Source organism: Mus caroli, unplaced genomic scaffold (genome assembly GCF_978045245.1).
Source record: "Mus caroli unplaced genomic scaffold, Mus_caroli_1 scaffold_12, whole genome shotgun sequence".
In the NCBI taxonomy this organism is placed as follows: Eukaryota; Metazoa; Chordata; class Mammalia; order Rodentia; family Muridae; genus Mus; species Mus caroli.
The window spans coordinates 75,409,604-75,428,377 of record NW_028227267.1 but is presented as its reverse complement, the minus strand read 5'-3'; the positions used below and the strand labels follow the sequence as shown (position 1 = coordinate 75,428,377).

Sequence of the window (18,774 nt, the reverse complement as noted above, 5' to 3'; positions counted from 1 at the left end):
ACAAAGCCCATCCCCAGTGATACACCTCCTCCAAGGCCACACCTCCTAGTCCTTCCTAAACAGTTCCACTAACTGGGGACCAAACACTGAAATATGGGAGCCAGTCTCATTCATACCACCAGTCTTCAAGCCAAGCACATCCTGGAGCTGGGCTGGCTTCTTTACCATCTTAGCTTTCTGCTTGTTGGAGCCACTGCATGTGTAGGCCTTTCTACTCTCCCTCCTCCCCAGTGCTGCAGTGCTCCCATGCTGCTGCCAGGCATGGACAAAACAGAGGTTAAGCGATGTGCTTCTCCCCAGCTCCAGCTAGGTTTCACACGCATGCTAGCGATTTTTCAGGAAGGTTTTTAAAAAACGTCTTTGGTATAAGTTCCAGTACAGACTTGGTAGAAATTCTTCAAAGCTTCTGGCATGTCATTAGCACTCTCCTGTAGGGATGAGGGTTTCCACACTCATTTCTTTTATTCAGCCTTTAGGAACTTTATTGCCCTTCCACCTTTCCCCTTTGCTCAGGTGTCTGCAGAGCAGCTCAGGACCTCTCAGTGGTGGCTCTAACTTAGTGGAAGCAGCTGAGCATCCCCAGTGACTGACTGGGCACTCCAGTATTCAGTAGGGAGCTTCTGCATGGGCACAGATGGTACCTGCACACTCTTGGACTAATCTGCCACCTCTGGCTGTGCAGCAGTGAACTCAAGGGCTGTCATGGTCCATTCGCCCTGAAATTCCTCCTTGGTCACAGCCTTCTCAACAGCAGCCTGCTTCTCCTCCTCAACCTCCCCAGATCTCCGTAGAGTAAACATTAGATGTAGCCTCCCACAGGTCTTCATGGGAGGTAGTGCTACACGTGTGGAGTGTTTCCTGGTCCAGCATCCACCATGCCAGACCACTGAGTGAGCTCCCTTGTTTCCCATGAAGTGGCAATATCCACCTAGCCCAGAGGAGTCTGTTTTACACACAGCAGTGGTGGGCAGGTTGATGTACTGCCTCTGTGAGGGGATGGCCGTCAGCCCTGGGATCACTCACCACTAGAAGCCATGGCTCCCTGAAGGTTGCCTGGATCTGGTTAGTGAAGGTCCCCACACAGCCAGCAATGGGAGTGGCTCCAGTGGCAGCAGTGACCTTCAGCATGGCTCACTGGTCAGTGTTCCTGGAGGAGAGGATGTTGACAGCAGGGTTCTCGATGGCAACCACAGCCCAAGCTGAAAACAATGGCCTCTCCCAGGTCCTTCTTTAGATTTATGATGTAGAGACCATCACTTTTCCTTTCGCAGACGTATTGCTCCATTTGAAAGTCAGGGTTGGTGCCACCTATGAGGGTTCCTTTGGCAAGGAAGCTGAGGACATCCTCTTCCTTCACTGCAGGACATCAAAGGCTCTAGACAGACACTGTAGGTTTCCCTTTAAGTTACAATGGGAATGAAGAACACTGCCATATCGACCTGTCCCTGGGCAGCATTGAAAGGCTCTACAATTTACTTTTTAGTAAAATAGTAAAACTAGCTTTCTACTTTTCAACCACCTTACTGTTACTCAGTGTCATTTCTTTTCCTGTTGCTGTGGTAAAATACTCTGACTAAAGCACCTTATGGGAGAAAGGGTTTGCTTCGTCTCTCAGGTCGAGGGTATGGTCCATCAAAGCAAGGGGGCCATGCTGGTAGGAGCCTGGAGCAGCTGGTTACACACAGCCGTAGTCAAGCACCAGAGAACAGTGATTGCTTACTGCTGCCTAGCCCAGCTTCTCTGCTCCTCCAGCTCAGGATCCCAGACACAAACAGTGCCACTCACAGCGGGTGAGTCTTCCACCTTGGCTCACATGATCAAGATGGTCCCTCACAGGTGTGACCAGGGGCTTGCCTCTAGGTTGACTTGAGGACCAGTCAAGTTGGCAATCAAGACTAACCACACCTGGCAAGGGCCAGGTTAGGTAACCATGGTTCCACAGCCTGGTTAGATAGTCACTGTTCAATAGCCTGGAAATCAGGACTCTGTTTGGCTTGCACACAAGGTAGACATTGTACTGAAAGATGAGTTACAGATGTGCTAAGAAAAGGGAAGGTGCTCCTGAAACACAGTTTTTTTTTTTTTTGTTTTTTTGTTTTTTTTTTTTGTTGTTGTTGTTGTTGTTGTTTTTTTTTTTTTTTTTTTTTTGGTTTTTTTTTTTGGTTTTTTTCGAGACAGGGTTTCTCTGTATAGCCCTGGCTGTCCTGGAACTCACTTTGTAGCCCAGGCTGGCCGCGAACTCAGAAATCCACCTGCCTCTGCCTCCCGAGTGCTGGGATTAAAGGCTTGCGCCACCACGCCCGGCCTGATGTTGTTTTTTTTTAAACTTTCCCCTTCTGTGGTGGTTTGAATATGCTTGGCCCACCATTTTCAACAAGGTGTGGCCTTGTTGAAACAGGTATGGCCTTGATGAAGGAAGGGTGTCACTTTGGGTGGGGGCTTTGAGACCCTCTTCCTAGCAGCCTTCCAATGGAGATATAGAACTCTCAGCTCCTGCACCATGCCTGCCTGCTTCCACCTTGATGATAATGGACTGAACCTCTGAACCTGTAAGCCAGCCCCAATTAAATGTTGTCATTGTAAGAGTTGGCTTGATCACAATGTCTGTTCAGAGCAGTAAAACCCTAACTAAGACACCTTTCCTCTCTCTTGACCTGGGCTACCCCAGTATAAGGAACAACAGAACCACAGACAGACACAAACGTCCATCGGGGCGTGTCGCTCCATGCTGGCCCGACTCTGATCCTAAACACAGGCTTGCATATTAAATCCTTTAAATGCCATGCCTGCATTGTTGTTCAGGTGTCCCAGGAATGAGAACACACACTAGCGTCCAGAGGAAGGAACTGCCTTCCTTACAAGCCATTCCTCCCATGTCCCCTACTCCTGTCTTCCAGGGCTCCCTCGGGCACTGTCCTCCTGTCCCTCAGGCACTGTCCTCCTGTCCTTCCTCTGAACCCAAGCTTGTCTCATCTTCTCCATTCTCACACTAATTTCCCTATCTCAAGTTCCTGTCACTTCTCATCTGAACTATTCAGATTACTTCATGATTTGGTTCCTGGCTTCTATCTTTCTCTCTGAATCCTTCTCCCAGATGGCTGTGCCACATTCTGAAGACAGAACAGCATCAGTCTTTTCCAGGCACCTTCCTGGCTCAGAGGTGACACAATACAGCCAGTCTTGCTCTCTTTCATGTTTTCTCCAAACTCCAGGACACCAAGCCTGAGTCATTCTGGATTCTGTGTTCTCCATATAGCCTGGCGGCCATGTAAGTCCTTTCTTCAGGTGTTTCTTCTGTCTAGATGATGGCTTCAAAAACAGCTTTCAGTGTGCAGACATCTGTTACTGGGTGTCACAGGTCACGGAGAGTGACAGAAAGCATTTAGAACCTAGCATAGCAACTGGACAAAGACATTTGGTGTTTGTATCTTTTTGTTTGCTTGATTTTTCAAGGCATGGTTTCTCTGTGTAACAGCCCTGGTTGTCCTGGATTTGCTCTGTAGACCAGGCTGACCTTGAACTCGCAGAGATCTGCCTATCTTTGCCTCCGAGTGCTGGGATTAAAGGTGTGCACTACTGCTGTCCAGCAGTGCTGTTCATATCTTATAGCTAAGAGAAAACAGGAGCCTGAAGCTAGTGTTGTGTGTGTCTATAATCTCAGGACTGAGAAGGCAGAGGTGGGAAGACGGTCAAGTCTGAGGTCAGCCTGGCCTAAAAGTCCATGACCCCAACCCCTGAGGGGCCTGTATTTTGTACTCAATTTTAATAACATTTCCTAGTAATTTCATTTCTATTGGCTATTATAAAAGCATTAGTCCATGCTGAATGAACTCAAAACTGTGTGGGCTTAAAGCTGAGCTCTGGAAAACCATCTTGCTAGTTTCTGGCCACACTTTGTCCAGTCACCAAGGAAACAGCCATGGTTACTGGTGTTACACAGCAATGTCGAAACAGCCGGAGGGTTTTACTTACTCAGAGTCACACAGGATTAGCTGAAGATGGCAGGAAGAGCCCAAATCAAAGCCTTCTTGATTTGGCCACAATCTGCAGTTTTCTAGTTTACACGAGGCCTTAACCATTCTTACCCAGTAGCTATGGCCAAGATAAGCAGCCTTAGGACTATGCCTTGTGGATTAGAAAGCCCACCAAAAAAAAAAACTCCCCTATGGCTTAAAGATTCAGTAAGAGAACACGGGCAAATGTTGTGTTGGCATCTGACTGATGGTACAAAATGTATTATGAATAAGAATTGCCCATGGAATGGACCAACAAGCTTGAGGTAGGTGACAAGGACCTGGCAGATAATAGAAACCTGACTTGGGCTCAGACAGCTGCTTCATTGGTCACACAACCCAGGAAACTGCACTGTCTGTATAGTCTTAAATTTCCTTCTTTATAAAATGGGGGCTAAATATCCATATTCCATGGAAGACTGGGATGACCACCTCCGCTAGACTTGGAAGCTGGGTATCTGGTCAATCCTTTGAGGAGCTCTTTCCTCTGGACAGTGAACTTTAGAACTTTAAACATGAAGGCTTAGGCTGGGGAGATGGCTCAGCAGTTAAGACTCTTGATGCTTTTCCAGAGGGCAGTGTTCCCTCATCAGGTGACCCACAACTGCCTAAATTCTGGCTCCAAGGGACCCAGTGCCCTCTTCTGGTCTCTCTGTGCACCGCACACACATGGCATTCACTCATACAGACACACAGATACATAAAAAAAATAATAACGATAAAAATGAAGTCTCCAAGTTTTGGGTTAAAACAGAAGATTAAAAGTGCATCCCATACTCCAACATCTAACAAAGCACGGAAGCATTCCTTTGAAAGAACAGTGATGAAGACAGAGTGAGCCGAAGGGATCCAAAGTCAAGCCCTCCATGGGAAGGATGCGGAAGACTTCAGTGCAGGCAAGGCCTCCACGCCCCAGCCTTCCCCTAAAATGATGAGTCTGTCTCCTTGGACCAAATAATCGGATTTCATGTGTCATTTAGGGAATAGACCGGACAGAAATTATAGCCTCTACTTAGGAAATATTGAAGTGTCTTGATATTTTAAAAAGCTATACCAGTGCCCATGGGTCCTGAGGCACTGAGAGCCTGTGAAACAGCAAGGAGCTGGGGCAATACAGGGCAAGAGGAAGAGGCAGGGGCAGGGGGCAGAGAGAAAACGCACCCTGCCTGATCTCATCTGTCCCCCCACCATGCCCCCGCTTCTTCAGTGGCCATAAAATGATTTACAGGGAGAGAGAGAGTTCTATTTGTGAACTTCCAGGAGAGGTGAGATATACACAGATCTTCCCTGAGGGGAGTCAGGAAGTCACTGTCTGCCTGGGAGGGTCACTGGTAAAATTACTGCTTCCTGGACAGGAAGAAAAAGGTGAGGTCACATATTTTCCCTTGGAGAACTAACTCCCCTAGGAAGATCATAGGGCTGGGTTCGCAGCTTGGTGTGTCAACCCTGAAATGACTCTTTCTGGTGGCTGATTAGTGCTCAGATAACCTTCCCAGCAGTTTCGGTGTAAGTCCAGATTTTGCCCCAGTCCTCTCTTTGCCCACGGAGACCAGTTACCTGTAGATTATCCAGGATGATGCGGAGGGCATGCACCTGCCGCTGGACAGCACTTGAAAACCGCTCGTAGGTTGCGGCGTCGTACTCGCTCATCTGGATCTCCTTTAATCTGAAACCGGAGGGGGAAGATGACACCCGCTTATGTCGTTTGTGTGGGTCTGTTACACTTGCTTACACAATGACAGGACCTCTAACAACTTCTTGGTGACTCAAAATGACTTTGAGGAGAAAAAGCAAGAAATGATGTCACCAGCAATGTCCCTAGATTCACAAGGAGGGTAATGCTCAAAGTCCACTGCTAATTGATGAACAAACTGTCCCCAGGACAAAGGGAAAGCCCCAACTGTACATCATATATGGTGACCTCTCTCGTACAAACAGTCCTACCAGGTGGCTCACAACCACCTGTAACTGCAGTTCCAGGAGACTTGATGCCTTTTGGCCTCACAGATACTGAATATAAAATTAAAGCAGAACACAGCCATTTAAAGCTAATCCTAAGCAAGGGGGCAATGAACTTGGATTTTCCAGTGTGACAGCCACAGTGTGCTAATTTAACACACATTTCTGTGCAAGTCTATAAATATTAAAGGTGGTGATACCAGGACAAAGAATATGGAACGCACTCTCAATCGCCTAAGCATACATGACACAATTGTCTCAATTTGTGTGTGTGTGTAGGCAGAGAACCTATAGGCAAGCTGAAATTACACATGACATACATTTAACGCTCCCTCAAACGAGGGAGAATGAGTTGTTTCTATTCTTCACTCTCAGAGAAAACTCTGGGAAAATATATAATCAGAACGGTGGAAGCTCAGGACTCCATGTGTGTATGTAATAAGATCACATCTTATTTTTTGAGTCTTCAGTACTGAGCACAGTGCCTGATACACAGTGACACTCAATACACGGTATTATGTAATACTTTGAAAGCACTGGCTATCAAAAAGTAAATATAGACAAAGCCACTCTGATATCTAATGCCATCCCCTCAAGGTGACATGCCAAGATGTCCTTCTAAATCATATTAGCTCTCTGTTCTAAAGAACAGAAAGGAACCTGTGCATGAGACTTCCCTCCTAACAACACACTTGTGTTTAGTTTTCACAGTCTGCGTTCTCTGTAAGTTTCACTAGGTCAGGCTATGGCTACAGTTTTAGGGAACAGAAGCAGGGCACAGTGAACACTTTAGGATATGCCACACACCACCTCATGTGTAGGCAGCCAAATGCACTTTCTCAAAGAACTCAGGTCAGTACGAATTGGGAACTGTTTGGACAGAGCTTGTCTTTGGAGCACAGTAGGTGGGAAAGGAGCCTGAGTAGGGAATGAATACACACAGAGAAGAGGACCCCGGCAGCTGGGAAGCCGCCTGGAGCACACTGGCCTCGGGAGAGATCAGAGTTAGCTCTAGCTACATAGCTATCTCTGGGGTGATCACTGTGCACCCCTAACCATCCCATGCCAATTTAATTACGAAGAAATCTGGAAATCATATTTTGGGTTATGTCAGCCTTCGCTAGAACACTCAGAGGATGCTCGCTCACAGGAGATAATACATTCTCAATGTTAAAGGCTGAAGCGGGAAGTAAAAGACTAAAGAAGGGAACTTTAACCTCTGGGTTAGACAAGCCTGGGAATCCTGGTGGATAAACAGCATGCTGTTGGTGGTACATGCTTAAAGGGTGTATTTATCATTATGTACGAGTCTGGGAATCTTATTTTACTTCTTCTATAGGTTAGACTTAAATACTATAATTTGGATTAAAGTGTGAGGAGGAAAGCAAACACAAGCTGAGACCTACTGTGTGGAGCTGCTTAGTTATGCAAATGGGGGTGGGTGCAGTCACACACACACACACACACACACACACACACACACACACACACACACACACACTTGCAAGGAACACCCCACCAGACAGCTTTTCCAAGTGTGCTTGAGCCAGTGCAAGCACTTCCCTGTCCCCACTCCCCTGGCGTCACACATTTCTGGATGTGATCTACAAGTCTTAGGCTTGTGTCTCTCCGTTAGACAGCTTCAATTGATCAGTTCTTGAGGTGCAGGGCTAATATCTGTTTTAAATCAATGCTAACTGAATGCTGTGAATGACGTGGGGAGGTCCTTTGTACCAGGGAAGACTTCTAAGTAATGGTGAGGACTGCTTAGTCAGTCCATCGTAGGACAGGAACCAACAGGTGAAAGCCGGCACGTGTGTTGCTCATTCTCTGTGTGTGTTTGCCCCACTCCAGGCTCTGTCCTCGTGCAACTTACAGAGGAGGGGAGAAGCCATGCCTCCCACAAGTGATAAGATGGGAGAGAGTGGTCAGTGTTAGACACACGATTCAGGATGCTGTGAAAGCATCTGGACCTGACCTCACTGTGCACGTGACTCATTCTGAAATCAAGACGAGAGTAAAGAATTATTACCATAGAAATGGATGTGTGTATCGGTGGGCTTGTGGGATTTCTGTCTTATTTAGTTGTGGGTAGAGACACAGTCTGCAAGATTTATGACAAGATGAGATAATATCTTGGATTAGCTCTAAACAATCCAAAGAGGAGAATGGGATGGGGGCAGGGTCTGCAGGGTTCATCATGTGCTTCTCTTTATTTACAGCTGGGCTTGAAAAGGTCCAGAAGAAAAGTTAAAGATGCACTTTTGGCAGTGCTGAGTAGACATTTGTCCGGTGGGTCGCAAGCCCACTTCTAAGGTAGCGTTTGCTCTTGCTTTGCTGTGCAGTCTTTCCCAGGGTCTCTGTGTGCTTCATCTCTTTCGTCTCACACCCTGCCTGCTTCCTTCCCTTCACCACCTCATAGGCAGGTACATTCAGCTATCTTAGGATCACAGGTGGCCCTTGGCCCCTCTCCTTGGAAGTTCTTCATAGTGTCCCGATAGGTTTTGTTCTGGTGGCAGTCAGAGAGGAGCAATCTTCTTAGCTTACACATGGCTAAGTGCCACTGTGAAGGCTTCCTGCCTCCCATGACTGCTTATGTGCTAGGGCACTCTGTATGACCATGTAAGCAGAATCAGACTTGATAATCACTTGTGAGGGCTGGGGCATGGCAGTAACAGCCCTTCACTAATTGAAGAGGAGAATGATGCATGCCTAATTTCTATTTTTTTCTCAAAGGAAGTTTTATTTTTCATATGAGATGTTGAGTAATTTTAATTCTAATAAGACTCGTTGTTATGACATGACTTTCCTCCACGTCTTTTGAGAAATGAATACTTTGATCCCTAAAAAGTTTTCCAGTCTCACAACCTCTGGGGGCGGGGGAAAGGGGGCTCCCCATTTCCACGGATGCAGCATGGCACAGCGAGGGCAGAACAGCTGCCCGAGGCTCCAGGGAAGTCAGTGATGAGGCTGAGGGCAACACAGCCCAGACACGTGAAGTTTACCTGATGCAGTACCACAGGGGTGAGAGGCTTGCAGGCTTTCCTGAGGGCGTGGCGGCTGGACCTGCATTTTTGTCTCTCTTGTTCTCTGCTGTTTACTTGTAGGATGTGAAAGCATGGCATGTGAGAACATTCCAGATGTTCTACGTGGGAGGAATTTCATAACTCACATACTCTTCAACATGTTTTTGTCGGGCTGCCCCAGCTCCTTCCACTGAGCACAGAAATGGAAATCTGCTCTCTGTCCCTCCTCACTGTGAAAGGGTGCTCCCTGCTGCTTTGAGATTTTTCACTTTTTGCTGAAGGGCACATGTGAACTTCTAGTAAAATACCCTGTAGAGTCTTCCTTTCTAGTAGGGGACAATCAGTAGCCCAAGGCAGCCATGGCACATCTGAAACCTGAAGGCTCACTTGACTTGAATTTCTAGGCTCTTTTTTTTTTTAATTAGGTATTTTCCTCATTTACATTTCCAATGCTATCCCAAAAGTCCCCCATACCCTCCCCCCCACTCCCCTACCCACCCTCTCCCACTTTTTGGCCCTGGCATTCCCCTGTACTGGGGCATATAAAGTTTGCAAGTTCAATGGGCCTCTCTTTCCAGTGATGGCCGACTAGGCCATCTTTTGATACATATGCAGCTAGAGTCAAGAGCTCAGAGGTACTGGTTAGTTCATAATGTTGTTCCACCTATAGGGTAGCAGATCCCTTTAGCTCCTTGGGTACTTTCTCTAGCTCCTCCATTGGGGGCCCTGTGATCCATCCAATAGCTGACTGTGAGTATCCACTTCTGTGTTTGCTAGGCCCCGGCATAGTCTCACAAGAGAGAGCTATATCTGGGTCCTTTCAGCAAAATCTTGCTAGTGTGTGCAATGGTGTCAGCGTTTGGAAGCTGATTATGGGATGGATCCCCGGATATGGCAGTCTCTAGATGGTCCATCCTTTCGTCACAGCTCCAAACATTGTCTCTGTAACTCTTTCCATGGGTGTTTTGTTCCCAATTCTAAGAAGGAGCAAAGTGTCCACACTTTGGTCTTCGTTCTTCTTGAGTTTCATGTGTTTAGCAAATTGTATCTTATATCTTGGGTATCCTAAATTTTTGGGCTAATATCCACTTATCAGTGAGTACATATTGTGTGAGTTCCTTTGTGATTGGGTTACCTCACTCCAGGTCCATTATGAAATTGCCTAGGAATTTCATAAATTCATTCTTTTTTAATAGCTGAGTAGTACTCCATGAGGACAGGCCCTGTCTCATGTTAGCTCAGAGATCTTTGCCTTTCTCAGTATCATCCTAGGACATAGTCCTTGTGACTCTAGCTTTGAGTGTGAGTGTGAGTGTGAGTGTGAATGTGTGTGTGAGTGTGAGTGTGTGTGTGTGAGTGTGTGTGTGTGTGTGAATGTGAGTGTGTGTGTGTGTGTGTGTGTACTACTCACCTGCACTGTTCTAGATGCACAAGGCACACTCACCTCTGCTGAAATGCTTTCTGGGCCATCTCTCTTGCAGCTCTCTTGACATCCTCAGGAACTGCATCTTTCTCTACCTCAGAGACTTGATACACTGGGTGGCCTGCGTCCAAGCGATAAGGACCTCCTTTGCCACCGAGACCTGCAGTGTCTCTTCCCCCTGGAAAGAAATCATGGGGACACAGTTGTTATGTCTAGAACCTGGCCACAAACCAAAAGTCAGATCATGGCTCTAAGACAGTCCTGTGAGAATATTAACTGAATGGTGGTTAAAGCCTCACACGACCTTTGCCCAAACTCTAAGATGCCTCTGCGTAGGATAACTTTTCTTTTATTTCATCCATCCTGATCTGCATATATGTTAAGGTTCAGTCCACACTCAACCTGAACAATCCATCTGATGTCTCTGCTTTGTAGGGAGGGGATCGGTGATTTTGTGCACTGTCTGCAGCCCGGTAAGTTTTCCTTAACGGTATGATGGCTAGATGTCCTTGTTCTTCTGCCCTGGCTGAGTGGCCCTGTGGCAGCGAGTGGCCCTGTGGCATTACACGGCCACTGGTTAAAAGGGGCGACTCTCCTTCTAGTTATCGACTTTCCCTAAAATACCAAGATATAGATAAAAATGTCTTTTGTTTTGAAAACAATGAAGATGATTCAGAGAGGCTGAATGACATCTCTGTGGCCTCACATCACTTGCTTAGCCAGGAGCTGGCGCTGATAATTATGCTTTGAATAATACTCCACAGATAAACATCATTAGCTTCAGAACAGTTGTTTCTGAATAAGCCTAAGTTTGCATGCCTGTAAGTACACGTCACAAAATGCCGCATGAGCTATTTATTCTGAAATGAAAGTTAGATGCCTATAAGGCTAACTAGGTAGTATTTTAAAGGGGTAGCCAATTACATAGGAATGCTTGGTCTAATGTATGTTCAAATTTAAATTATTTTAAAGCATTGTGTTGACCAAAGAAAATATGTACATCTATTGGCAGCATTTGACCTTTGTATGAATGATTTATTATCCTTGCTCCTAGATAACTAGCAACCAGGCCCCTTTGTTTATGCATATGTAATTTGGGAACTTAATGAGAATCTAGTATTGGAGAGGCAGTGCCATATTGCACAGACTAGCACCATACTGCAAGCTGGTTGAATAATTAAGACAGACTGAGTTTGAATCTGGTTTCAACTCAATAGCTGGGCCATCAGAGAAATTACTCATTTTCTCTGTGTCTCAGGGCTAACCTACAACACAGGAGGGCACTACCTGCCTGATGGGATTTTCACACAGCCAAACTGCTTGGGAATGTATCTGGCCTGCAGTAAGAGCTATGTGAGTGAGTGCCCTCATGATAATTGATTCAGTGACACAGAGAGTGAGATCATTTCTAGATTCATATGGTGGAAAATTGGAAACCTTTTAGACTTTGGATAAATTACGTTACTCTCCTCCATTAGAGCTTTGATTTGTCTAATAAATTAAAAATGAGAACTTAGCGTGAACTCTTTGCTTCATCAAAGTCCAGGTAGGTCCCTTGCTCTGGGGAAGCGCCATGAGAGCATGATGACTATTAATCACAGCATTTCAGTCTTTTGGTTGAGCACATCTTATTTCATTTAGAAGTGGGTGGTGGAAAATCTTTTCTACACTGTATGCGCCTCGGTTTCACTTCCAGCAGGTGTGTGGTCGGCAGTGACAGGCCCTGAGGGTGGGAAGCTGCAGCTTGACCTGCTGCACGAGGGTCGGTGGCTGGGACTGAGCATCAAGCTCCCGGGAAAAGAACCAAATGACTTGGGCCAGAGCCGGGTTTAATGCAGAGCATTCCGAAGGGCACAGATGACATACAGAAAGTAAGTCGAAGCCCAGGAGCCTTGATCAGCTGAAAGATCTAAGGCCGGGAAGCAGACGGGACGTTTGGTCTGAATAGGTGCTGGAACTGGTAGATTCACGTTTATTAACAAATGAAACTTTGCCTCTGCTTAGGCACTATTGGGAAGCTGACATCTGGCCAGCTCGTTCCAAGATGCATTCCATATGGATTAAATATTGTTGGCTTGACACTAACTTCCAGATCAAAGGACAATTCTAAAAATAGCCCTTATTTAAAGCCGATGCTTGATGAATAAACAGAGTAGGCAAGAAGTCCCGGGCTTATTTGATAGCATATTGTCTCAGCACAGAAACCCATTTCCTGCCAAGGCCCTCAAGGCCAAGAGGCACAGAGCATCCATCCTCGGGGAAGGTGAAGGACTGAGCTGTGCCAGCACTTCTCCTGGCGAGATAGCCAGACGGTGCGCAGTCTGGCTTTGTTCCTGTGATCCAGCACATGTGTCTGCCGCAGCTGCTGGGGGTGGGGTGGGGGGGAAGGAAGACGGCAGGCAGGCTTGGGAACAATGGTCTAGGAGGGCAGCCAAGAGGAAGGAATGGCACCTGGCCATCAATGCAAATCACACAACCTGATCTCCAAACCACAGACCTCCACACACTCCCTTCTCAGCTGTGGACAAGAGCCATGTCTTCCCCACGTTAGTTGTTCAAGGGCTTGCTGTGGATTTCTGGCACAATTCCAAAGGCAAGGAGTTGAAAAGAAGAGACTGACACTCGAGCGACCATGTTCTTTAGCCCAACTGTTGTGATCTGTGCTCTAGGTTCATATTTTATCTTTAGCCTGACCTCGTGAGGCGGATAATGTTACCTCCCTCCCTTTATAGATACAAACAAGGGGGAAACGGCTCTAGGTCATAGGGTGGCAGAGTCTGTGGGGTTCCCAATGACAGGCATTCTGCACGTCTTGATGTCATGCAGGGGCAGAAGGTGAGAACACATCTAACAAACAGAGAGAGAGGCCGAGAAGGACAACCAGCACCGGGACTGTATCTCAGGGCTGGAATTCTGGCCTCGACACTTAAAACCTGCCAAGACCCAGCAGAACTCACATGCTACCAACCTGTTCCACCAGCCCAGGTATTGCCACCCACATGGGGCATGTTGTCTGGGTCCTCCTTGCCATGTTTGGGGTCACTCACGTCTTCGTTACTGTCTCTTTCGATTGTTATCTGAAAGGAAGAGTTGAAACACGATCAGATCACTCTCCTGTGAGCACCAGGTGCTGCATGATGGATAAAGCTCTTTCTCCAAGTCCTGAGGGGTGGAGCCCTCAGCTCGTGAGAGGCTGGGTCTGGGAAAAGCTTCATCACATTCAACATCCATTTGGTTGGGAAGGAAAATTAATTTGAAAAGAAAAGAAAAGAAAAGAAAAGAAAAGAAAAGAAAAAGAAAAAGAAAAAAGAAGAGAAGAGAAGAAAAGAGAAAAGAAAAAGAAAAGAAAAAAAAGAAAAGAAAAGGAAAAGAAAAGAGAAAAGAAAAGAAAAGGAAAAGAAAAGAAAAGAAGAGAAAAGGAAGAGAAGAGAAGAGAAAAGAAAAGAAGAGAAGAGAAAGAAGCAGGGGCTGAGCTGTGTCCAGCTTTAGCGTTCTGGTGCAGAAGCGCTCTGAGCACTCGCCTGGATCTCTTCAACCCTTCCATCGCCACGGCCACTTAGGCTGCACCCTCACCAATTCTGGCCTTTCACAGTGCCAAGCCTCAGCTACCCCCAGGACTCCTTATGCCTACAAAACTAGAACCACCTGGGAGACTTGTCCACATGCCCCAGTTCGGTTGCCAGTATGAAATGCAGCCAGCCTTACCCTCCCCTCCTCTCAGGACCACAGCTTCTGTGTGCTGACCCTGGGGACAGCCCAGGAGGCTTCACCTCACTAAATCTGAGCCCTAGTTCTGAGTCCCAGTGACCAGCATCAACCATCCCAGTAAAGGTTTCATGTCAGTGCTGCAGGTCTCATATTGATCACAGCTGATTCTTCAGTACCAGCTGACCAGACCCTGCAGATTCTCAATTCAAAGTCCATCCCATGAATGGACTGGTAAGAGTCTTGGGGATTCACAACTTTCCCTCAGAAATCCACAAGCAAGGCCTTCATGGCCTGCACCGCTCAGCATCCTTTTTCTTTAAGTTCTGATACCAGCTTATTAAGCTCAGCACTCAATGGCTAATCCAGCCCAAAGTTCCAAACTCATTCCACAATTCTGCCCAAACCAGCGCTGTTAGGTCTGTCACTGCAACACCCACAACGCTGCTGCCAATATCTGCTCTGGTTATGCTTCTGGTGCTGTGACAACATGAAAAAGGCAATGTGGGGAGGAAAGGCCTATTTTCAGGTCACACTCCATCAATGAAGGAATCCAAGGCAGGGACTCAAAGCAGGAACCTGGAGGCAGGAACTGAAGCATAGGCCATGAGGGTTGCTGCTTACTGGCTTGTTCCCCATGACTTACTGGCTCAGCCTGCTTTCTCAGACCATCCAGGACCCTGGAGTGGCACTAACTCCAGAGGACCAGGCCCTTCCACATCAATCATGAATTAAGAAAATGCTCAATAGAATTGCCCACAGGCCAATCTGAGAGAGGCGTTTTCTCAATTAATGTTCCTCTCCCCAGATAACACTAGCTTGTGTCAGTTTGAAAAAAACAAAAACAAAACACAGACAGAACACACACAACCAGGAGAAGGGAGACTGAAGGCCTGAGGAAGACATTTAACCTTTCTTTGTCTCCTCCCTCCCTCTGACCCCCGCCCCCATCAACACACACATGCACACACATGTGCACACGTGTGTACTAGTTCTAACACTGGTCCAAGCAAGCACAGGTCTAGTGGAAGAACTTCTTGGACACTGGTTTTCACTTTGGACTGTGTGTGTCCTTTCTGGTCTGTTGTTTGTTTTAAATAAAGAACGTTGAGAGATGCAGGAGAAACTAATTCCCATGTGAGGAGTGGCCTCACTTTGGTCCACATTAGCTCTCTCCTTAAGACACTGCACAGCCCAGCCAGTCTGCTAGGAGACTTTTGAGAACTAAGTACTAAAAAGATGACAAGGCAAAAGAGGAGGCCTGTCTGATAACCTCCTGACGAACCCCAGGGTCATGCTTTTGATATTCTGAGGACATTTATAATGGCTATCCGAGAGGCAGAAAACAGGCTAATTGCTTTGGCCAGAAAGGAACAAGTTTTGTCAGGCCATCTGCAGAGAAGTGCCTCTGCTCACACGGCCCAAACGACCCCATACCAACCCCAAATGAGACATTTCAAAATAGACTAGTTCTTGACAGAAACATGGCGCAAACCCTGATTTATTTCACAGAAATGCATACTGTGACATTCCAGGCATATTTAATTAGGAGCATGGCAACTGGGGAGTTCATCTAATTTCGGATCATCTGGCCAGTGGTCTCACTCACAGACACACTTCTGCTGGCGGGGCAGACGGAGGCATGCCAAGGGGCACTGCTATTCAGAAAGCAGATAAGCGCCTGCCTTCTTTCCTGAAAGTACTGAGGTGCGACCTCTGAGAACTGGGCTCATCTACAAAAGGCTCAAGAAAGTCGCTCTAACGAGTAAAATAGACACTGCTGAGTTCACACAAGGGGATGGACATGTCCCCTGAGTCAGAGAAGAGTCCCCCATAATTTTTGGCATACCTTGCTCCATGTGCTAACCCCCTTGACATGTTCCTCACAGCAGATGGACTTTAATTCCGATTAGGGAAGTGTGATATAATCCTACGAACCATTATCCTCCTACACATGAACTAAATGGAAGAAAACACGGATCTTGTAAACGGCAACTCATAAAATGTCGCAGAGTGAAGTCATGAGAAGCCAGACCTGAGAAGGAACATGACTCACCAGAGCCCTATAATTCTGGGAAAGGCCCATATATTTTAGGCTCCTCCTTGAGTTTATAATTAAAAAAAAACAAAACAAAAACTAAACTAAAATTCAGTAAGATGGTATAAATGGCCAGATCATAATTCTGGGGGAAGGTTAACTCTTGGAGGTCTGACTGGACCACACAGTTGATTACTGCTTTCCACAGCAGGGCTGGGAGTGGCGGTGCCAGACTCTTCTAGGTCCCTACCCAATGTTCACCCCCTCTTCTTCCTCTCGACAGAAGCCATGTGAATTATGGGTGGTGGAATTAAGCATGGCCTTTCCATTTGGCCTTACCATCTAGAGATGAGGTCTAGAGATGAGACCTGGGGTGTCAGAGAGAGTGTCAGGAGGCCACCGAGGAAGACTTTCCTCCCAGTCAGAAGAACGGGGAGCTGAGGAACTTCCCACTGCTCGGCATGCATTACGCTCAGTACAAACGGATGCACACATGTACACACACACACACACACTTCCTGCCAGGCCCACTTGAGGGACATGGCAAAGCACCATAGCCTCTGCCTATGAACCACAGCAGAGAGAAAAGACCACACCACTCATGCTGTTCTTTAGCTGCAGACCCAGTTACTGCTATAATCTTCTACAGGAGGAAATGAGCATCATTCTAGTTGAAGCTACGCTACGGTGGGTTTTCTGCTACTTGAAACAAGCATAGGTAGCAATCTGACTGGTATATGAAGGACACGTGGGGGACAGTAGTCAGAGGCTAAGACTTGAACTGAGAATGCCTTCGCACTAGTGAGAAGACAGGCCTTGAACTTTCTGACATGACAATTTCCACATGGGGCAGAGGCCATACCTCAGTGGTAAAGTGCCTTTATTTCATGATGCCTTGGGTTCCATCTGCACTCTGCCACCAACCAACAACACAACCCATGGTGAAACCAGTACAGTGCACACTTATTTGTTAGCAGGCTTACAGCAGATTTTACCACACTCTGGTTCCTGAGCATGTTTGTAAGGAGCCTGCTGCTCGCTGGGATACGAAGTACTTAAAGCAGAGCTGCCTTTCTTCTGGCGAGACACAGTCTAGGGGAGCAGAAGAGTGCAGGGTAACACAGGCCACGATGAGGTAGGTACAACACACACGCCCCTGAAGCACGGCATCACCACAGCCCATTCTCACCCACAGGCCGGAATGTTCTTTCATAGACCCTGATGGATTGAAAGTCACACAAGCATGGGATGGCCTTTCATGATAAGAAGTTGACCATCGTCAGTTTTATAAATAACCTGCCCCTTCTATAATGATAATGCCTGATAAAAACACCCCGGTCTCACCAGTAGCTTCTGTATGTCCCAACTTCCATCCCTGGCAAAGCTGGCCACTTTGCAATTCATCTTTAGTGCTTGCTACATCTGTTTTCACACATACAGTGACCTTCTGCCCTCTTGACTCTCAGCCGTCCTAAAAGCCTTCCTCTCGGCTTTGCATCAGCAGTACCCACTGCTTTCACTGCGGTGTAGCATGCTTGCCCAGCATACTGGAGGCCCTAGGTGCAGTTCCCACTGCTGTATAGCCTCCCAACAAGTCCCTGGCGACATCGGCACAGCAACCCTAGGTACGCCAGTTGCCTGCTGTTTTCCAACATCACAAGGTACCTGTACTTCAAGTACTGTACTGTTATTACTAATTGATAATTCGGGTCTTCTTTTCTTCTTCCTTTCATAGAAGGTCCTGGAATCAAAAAGCAAGGAGAGATACAGGAGGGGAATGGTGGGTGTATATGTGCATACTTGTGTGCATGAATGTGTGTGTGTGTGCACATGTACTTGCCTGTGACGTCTTGGCTGAGGAGCAGTGACTGGACCCTCTTCTGTCCTGCAGAACCCTATATTCTGGTATGAAAGAATTCTGTTCTTTTCCTGTGAGTTTTTCAAATGATTCACCGGCATTTACCTCCTGACTCTGGGCTGGGCTCTTTGTTCACCTCCCCAAACCCACCCACAACCTCTACTCCTCACCTTTCTCTTTCCAGATAAGCAGCCCTAGAGGCTTGGCACATTTTCATTTGGGGTCCAAGTGATGTGCTTGGTACATATTTTGAAATTATAGCTCTAAACACCTTTTCTCCATCTAGATATTTGGACTATACCTTGTGTTATTTCAGCGTTTCAGTTTATGGAATCTTTGGCAGAGAGCTTTCTCCCTTACCCTCTATGCCAGGAGCCATTTCTACACAACAACCACCACCACCCTACCCAAATTAAAATGAGCAACATTTTACAGATCCCACTGACTTCAACTAAAAAAAAGAGAAGAGATACCACTTTGCTAATGAGTTACTGCATCTTTCATTCCCCGACAGCAGAAGTCACACTGGTCTTGTATATACTCGGTATGTACAATGAACAAGTGTCAGAACTGCTTGGAGACAGAATCTGTTAACTTTCTGGATATAATTTCAAATCAAGCTCTACTTCATGTGAATAGATGATGGGCCCTGTCCAGTCCTGTGTGCCTGCCCATAGTTGGCACATAGCAGGGCCACTGGACAGCAGGTCATCTTCTAAGGGGCAGGAACCACTCCTGTCTGTTGGTTCTCA

The 18,774-nt window shown here is 46.8% G+C and overlaps 1 protein-coding gene across 1 annotated transcript in view; it reads right to left on the bottom strand.

Moving 5' to 3' along the window:
• Vwa8 (von Willebrand factor A domain containing 8) overlaps positions 1–18,774 on the bottom strand; it is a 360,138-nt gene that overhangs the window by 20,696 nt on the left and 320,668 nt on the right. Inside the window, exons 38-40 of the mRNA XM_021181216.3 lie at positions 13,390–13,498; positions 10,443–10,599; positions 5,571–5,679 (exon numbers count right to left, since the gene is read on the bottom strand). Coding sequence (XP_021036875.1) covers positions 5,571–5,679; positions 10,443–10,599; positions 13,390–13,498 — 375 coding nt within the window. The remainder of the gene's footprint in view (positions 1–5,570; positions 5,680–10,442; positions 10,600–13,389; positions 13,499–18,774) is intronic.